The sequence below is a fragment of the Arachis ipaensis genome, chromosome B10, assembly GCF_000816755.2.
Source record: "Arachis ipaensis cultivar K30076 chromosome B10, Araip1.1, whole genome shotgun sequence".
Taxonomy (NCBI): Eukaryota; Viridiplantae; Streptophyta; class Magnoliopsida; order Fabales; family Fabaceae; genus Arachis; species Arachis ipaensis.
In genome coordinates, this window is record NC_029794.2 from 29155751 (window position 1) to 29162982 (window position 7232).

The 7232-nt window shown below is 35.0% G+C and overlaps 1 protein-coding gene across 1 annotated transcript; it reads right to left on the reverse strand.

Annotated features, from left to right (window-relative positions):
* On the reverse strand, window positions 1153–2007 carry LOC107620460. Its single transcript, XM_016322616.1, has 2 exons — window positions 1788–2007; window positions 1153–1577 (listed from the first exon to the last, which is right to left on the reverse strand). Exons 1-2 carry the CDS (start codon window positions 2005–2007, stop codon window positions 1153–1155), a joined length of 645 nt encoding a protein of 214 aa, XP_016178102.1.

The window sequence follows — 7232 nt, forward strand, 5'->3', positions numbered from 1 at the left end:
TGTCAAGCTATTGACATTAAAGAAGCGCTTGTTGGGAGGCAACCCAATTTTTACTTATCTATGTTAAATTTCTATTTTCTAATGTTATTTTATGTTTTCTGTAGGTTGATGATCATGTGAAGTCACAAAAACAATTGAAAAAGCAAAAACAAAGTGAAAAATAGAATGAAAAACAGAACACCCTGGAGGAGACAGTTACTGGCGTTTAAACGCCAGTAAAGGTAGCAGAATGGGCGTTAAACGCCCAGTCTGGCATCATTCTGGGCGTTTAACGCCAGAAAAGGGCACCAGACTGGCATTTAACGCCAGGAATGGGCAAGAAACTGGCGTTAAACGCCAGAAATGGGTAGCAGCCTGGCGTTTAACGCCAGGATTGGCAGAAAGGGGCGTTTTGCACGCCACTTGGTGCAGGGATGAGATATCCTTGACACCTCAGGATCTGTGGACCCCACAGGATCCCCACCTACCCCACCACTCTCTCCCTCTTCTTCACCCATTCACCAATCACCTCAATACCTCTTCCCCAAAAACCCCTCACCTATCAAATCCCACCATTCTCTTCACCACTCACATCCATCCTTCATAAAACCACTCGCAGGGTCGGAGGAGGAGGCAGAGTTCGACCGTCAGAAGGATGAGGGAGACATACCAGTTCACAGTGTTGCTTCACCTATAAGACCGAATCCTCCACCTCCTCCCCCTCCCTCGGGGCAAGGAGTGTGACATTCATCTGGTTCCGGTGGGTAGCAGTCTCGGCAAGCTTGGGATACATCACCACCAGGTTGGTATGAGAGAGGTCTATCCGGGACCCAGCAGGAGGAGGACGTGCTGCTAGACGAAATTCTGATTGACGATGCCTTCCTACACACCGTCCAGCCTGCCACCATGGATCGGTTAGCCGAGGCATTCCGCACAGGTAGGAAGGTTAGGATCGCGGAGGACCATCACCCATCAGCTCCGGCTAGACATGGTGGGTGCTAGACAACTGTGCACTCCACCCACCCTCCAAACCTCCCTGAACACAACAAAACAGGATTGCTTCAGCCATGCCGTACACCTACTTAGTATATCGTATAGAAGTAATGAAAAGCACAAGTAAACTTAGGCTTACCAGTATCCGACATTCTGCCGAAGGGCCACACAGAGGCTCCATTAACACCCATTCTCAGCTTGACGGCACTGCACATGGTGCTTTAACCGGTCTGATTCGATCACCCGATACTCTGCACTCCTCCGAATATTGTAGTTCTTCACACCCTGAAGCACTGCCTCTCGGCTCCTAAACTTGTGGCCGACCCGAAACTCTACACCGCCGTCTAGGTTGTAATCCTCTTCACCCGTGTCAAGAAACAGAGTCCTCTCATGCATGGCGTCTAGATCCAGACTGTGATGGTGAGACAGAACTGCCGAAAGTGCCGGTATTGGAAGAGGTGGAGGCAAGACATGGCAGGCCACGGTTGGAACAGGTGTCTCCGGAACACACTCATCCTCAACCCTACTATCAGACAAGTCACTGTCACCACTGTCCCCCACGTAATCCTTGTCCGACTCCTCCTCGCCCTCCTCTGCCTCATCCACTGGAACGGCGACATGAATGGGCAGTGGTGCAAGGGGTCAGTCGTCCTGCACATAGGTCGAGTGTACGGAAGGACTGCCGCCACCGTGTCCCACCTCTACAGAAAGCTCCATTATTTGCTCCACCATGATCCTCCCATGGATGTCGAACATCACTCACACATGCTCGTCCCCTAGAAGTCGGAATAGTCGAAACCGGAAGACTCCGTTACCTATAGGTGCCAGCAACCTATACGCCACCCTTCCGATTTTCCTCGCTTTTGTACCCCCGAGCTTGCTCAATATCAAACTCCTCAAATCGGACAACATCTCCACCCGCCGAGTTCGAAACAATATCGGATCCTCACACTCAAATGTCACCCTATTCTCGCCGTTTCTCATACAACAGTTGAGATAAACAAGCACAACTATGTATGGACTATTACTTGCCATTAATGCCTTGTATTTGTGAGAAATAAGAGACACAAAAAGGATAGAAAAAGTTTGTGAAGAATACCAAGGGTTACACATCCTTTTATATCTGGTGGGATTCTACTCCATGTATCTCGTTTACACTGTAAACAAGATGAACATTCTATGTATCTCGTTTACACTGTAAACAAGATACATGCAATTTTATCTCGTTTATAGTGTAAACGAGATATGACTAGGGAACGCAAATCAATAAATATTTTTAAAAATATTTATTTCCGTAATTATTACTTTTATTTTATTTATTTAAATAAAAAATCCGATAATTGAGATAATTCTTTAGTAAAAGAAGGTGGTCAACTATGAAGTACAGGTATTTTGCTAAGTTGTCATGTCCGCATGTCGAATACATTTTGGACATGATACTCATCGACACTCGTCCAATACACGTGTCTGCCGTGTCTTAATAAAAAATAAAAAAAATTCTGGACACACTTAGACACATCTAAAGAATTCTTAACATGTATTCTTGAAATAAATTTAGAAATAGTATACATTATTATTTAGAGAAATTTACTCAAATAAAATTTTTGGAGACACTTTTTACCAGAATACAACTTTGTAAAACTGAAGATGCAATTGCAATTTTTACTACTCTATAGAAATTGCTATTGGCAGCAGTGGATTAAGAATACGCTACTGTCGCATTTACGTTGTTTAGCGTGCAAGCAGAAACCGCTATAGGCAGTATTGGTTTTTGAAGGAAGGAAGATAATGTGAAAACTGCTATAGGCAGCAACGATTTATGAAGGAGGAAAATAATGCAAAAACTGCTATAGGTAGCAGCAATTTCTAAAAGAGGGAACAGAAGTAGTTTCGGTGAGATTTATGCAAAATTTTTTATTAAATATCTATCACTTATCTAAAATCTTTATTCATATGTTATTTTTTTTATATAATATGATATATTTTTTTCAGAAGAGTTTGAAAAATTTTATAATATATTGACTGGTGAAGATAACCTTTATATCATTATATTATATGTTGATCTTATGATGAGAACAAATTCAGATGAGAGGGTATATATACTTTACCTTTCATATGAGACAAAATTAATAGCACTTGTGTAATTGCATTAATGAGGTTGAATAAAATATATTATATAGTTAGAATATTGAACAATTACGTTGATAATGAATTTTGTATTCCATGTTTATTGTGATATTTTTTTTAAAGACAAAAAAATATTTTACTTCATTAGAAAGAAAATATAGAACTTGGAATTCAAGATATATAAAAAAATTTTCAAATGTCACAGTACTAAGAGTACTTTACTTAAGTTTTTGGGATACAAAAAAAATCTAAGTAAGAATACAATAGAAACTAACATTAGGAAGTAAAAATGGTAAATAAAATAAGAATGTCCTGATTTTCATTAATGTGAGATATTTTATTAAAAGCAAATTCATCGGATGTTTTGTGAAAAAAATTGTGGATAGTATTTTTGGCAAAAATATCTATAATTTTTTTTTAATCTTTAATTGAGTTATTCAATCACAAACGTAGAATAAAATTAAAAAAATTCAACAAAACAAAATAAGTTGATCTGACAAAATAATAACATCTAAAAGAGATTTCTCAAAATCACATTCCAGTACACACTAAACCAAATCGAAGCAATTTTTCACAACCAAACAAAATAAAGCCAAAACTCCAATTCACAAACCAGAATTAAAAATAAAACACCATATAAGATTATTACTAAAATTCGATCTTATTAAGTAAGCTTACAGAAAAGATATATTCTAAATGTTCACATAAATTCCTATTTTAAAAGTCATTAGGCCAAAATAACCATAATGTTTTAAAGAACCTGAAAATACCAGGATGGGAGTGGAAGACTACTCCGCATGCTCATGTATATGAAGACAAGATATAAAAAAATCATAACAGGTAAGTTGACACCAAAATAATATAGCAACAAGTGAATAATACATTTTTTCTGAGAAGAAAGGTTATTAATTTTTGCCTACATGAAAACAAGCATTAGCAACAATTGTAAATCTTCACGTTGATCAAATTATACACCAAATAAAAAATGATGATCGGGATAGAGCAAGATATCAGGCTTATGGAATGGAAAAAATAGGAATATAACCACACATACCTGTACCGGTTTATGACCAAACCAAATCGTAGAAATCGCTGCTGCCTATAGTGGTTTTTACTTGCACACTGCTCCACAAATAAAAAAACTTATATCAATTTATATACTATTTCAACTCAATGTCTTTCATAAAAGTCACAAGAAAAGTAATTGTTAATGCAAAAGGAAAGATATCTTTGTTTGTTGTTCATTTTTTCTTTTTCTTCGTTTGAGTTTATCTTTTGCATAATTGAATATGTTATGTTATTTTTTTAAATTTTTACTTCCTTTTATCTTCCTCAGAAAAATTATAATACATGTCATGCTCCTCGTTTTAAATCCCATAGAATGGGCTAAAAATAAATTTTGAGGTGTTACATAGCATGTTTATTGTGAATTTGTGTTCTCACTTTTTTTCCTTTTCTTATACTGTCTCCAGATGATTGTGGCACATCGGTTGAAAATAACATAGTGTCCTTGAGAGTGACATGACCATACCAAACATGTGTAGGTAGTTACGACTACTACTACTGTACTCTATAATATCTATTTAGGTCGTAGTGTAGAAGAGAACCTGCTAGTTATTCGTCATCATTTTGGAATACGAACCTTCAAATACCAAAGAAGCAGTCACTGAATATGGTCTACCTTATTTCGGATTCAGAAACGAAAGAGAATGAGCCCAATTATCTTAGCAAAGAAGTAAGAGAGGAGGAGGATCCAATAGAGAAGGATTCAAAGGAAGAGGCCCTTTTTTCATTAAGTCCGAGAATTGAGTATATATCATGTTCCTTGGTTTTGGCACCACACCAGATCATAACACATCTCATGTGACGAAACAGAGTCTTTATCGTCGCTGAAAAGCATTGGAGGAAGATTACTGTTGTCCAAATTTGTTGAGTAATGAAAGGTTCAAATGAAGGATGGTATACCAATGCATTCAAACATTTAAAATAAATTAAATAGATAAAAAAATTTATTATGAGTCTTATTCCTATTACTATGAAAGTATCCTAGATAAGAAATATCTTAAAACAATAGAAAGCAAGTCCTAGACTAAATTTTGTTGAAGCAACTCCCATTCTCATCTCATACTCTATCCTTCATTAGAACCTTTCATTACTCTACGAATTTGGCACTAGTAATCCTCCTCCAATATTTTTTTGAAAGATAAATACTCTATTCTGTCGGTGTGACATGGTAAGTCCCATCACAAAACTGGAATTACGACACATTGTCAATTCTTGGACTCAAAGGGAAAAGGTTCTCCTCCTCTGGATCCTCCTCTCTTACTTCTTTGCTTAGGTCATTGAACTTGTCCTCTTACATTTTTAAATCTGAGCTAAGATTGATCATATCTGGTGACTGCTTTTTGGGTGCTAGAGAGCTCGTATTAAAAAAAAATATGATTAATAACCATGGACTATCTTTCACACTACGACCTAAATAGACAATATGGACCATAGTAGTAATCGTTGCAACTGCCCAAACGTGCTTAGTAGGGTCATACTCATATGTCACTTTTAAGGGACACCATATCTCCACCCGATGCTCCATAATTCTATGAAGATAGTATAAAAAAGAAAAGAGGTGAAAATACAAATTTTTAGCAGGTATATTATGTAATACTTTTATAACTATCTCCAGTCTATTCTATGAGATTTACAAAAAGGAGCATGACATGTATTATTTCTTGGTCAGATAAAAGAAAGGAAAAATTTTAAAAAGATAATATTAGCATATTCAATTATGAAAAAAGAAAAATTTAAATGAAGATAAAGATAAAAAAATAAACAAACATAGATATATCTTCTTTTGCATTAATAAAGACTTTTTTTTTATGACTTTTATAGTAGGTATTGAACTCAAAACATGTATATATATTGATGGGAATATCCTTAAGTTATCGAAAATTTTTATCCCAAAAGCTTATCGATTATCTTCCCTTATCGAAAAATTACGTCGATTATCATGTCTTCCTTTATCGAATAATTATTCTCTCAGTTCTTTAATGATGTAGAGCATTTAAAACAATATAATACAAAAATTATATAACACATAATATCATATGTATACACATTTTTCTTAAAAAAAGACTCATATGTATAAGAATAATAAAGATGATATTAATCACAGATAGCATACTATATATATATATATAGTGTATACTAATAACACTAATGATAATAATAGTGGTAGTAATAATAATAAGAGAAATTATAAAATATGTCATGCACGAATATAAATAAAACACATGGGACCCCTACATAAATATGGTTTCAGTAATGTTAGGAAGACAAAAAAAATAGAAAAAGTATAGGTAGACAATGAAAATACTAAATATTACGAACAATGGATATATCGGATGTTCATTTCAGTAGGTGTGCGGATGGTTATTCTAATATTAAGATTTAGGTAGATAATTTGGAGGTGTAGTGTATTTTGATTTGATTTGTGGTTGTTTATGTTGTTCAAAAAAATTATTGGTTACCTAAAATAACCCAAAAAAAAAAACCAGAACTTGCCTTATTTGGCTGAATAAGACAAGTTATGACTATTTTTGGCTGATTTTCTTTGGTTACCAAATATTTCTATTTCTAGAGCCCCTTGATTTATTTCTAATAGTATGGTGCTGATTCTTTCTTGTATTTGCACACAAGTTTTGTAAAAGAAAGAGTTTAAAGAATAGAATTGAGAGGATGATCTCTCACTTTGTTAGTCTGCTCCTATTTATACATTTCTATTAACATGTGTGGTTAGAGTATTTAGATTTAAAAAAAAAAATTGGTTAGTAATTAGACTTTTATTCAAATTTAAAATTTGAAACATCTACGTTCTTATTAACTGAGTGTTCTTTCTGAATTTAGGTGATTCTTACATTTAACCATCTTAAGTCAATAACATATGTAATCTTAAGTAAATATTTAGAGTATACCCATTCAAACTAGAGGCAATATCGAAAAAAATCCTAGGTATAGCCACTTAGAAAAACTCTGGTAAATATGTAAGAATGAGTAAATAGTCAAATTGGTCCCCAAAAGATCGTCCGATCTTCAAACGAGTCCCTGTAAGAAAAAGATAATAGAATTTGTCCCCGAAA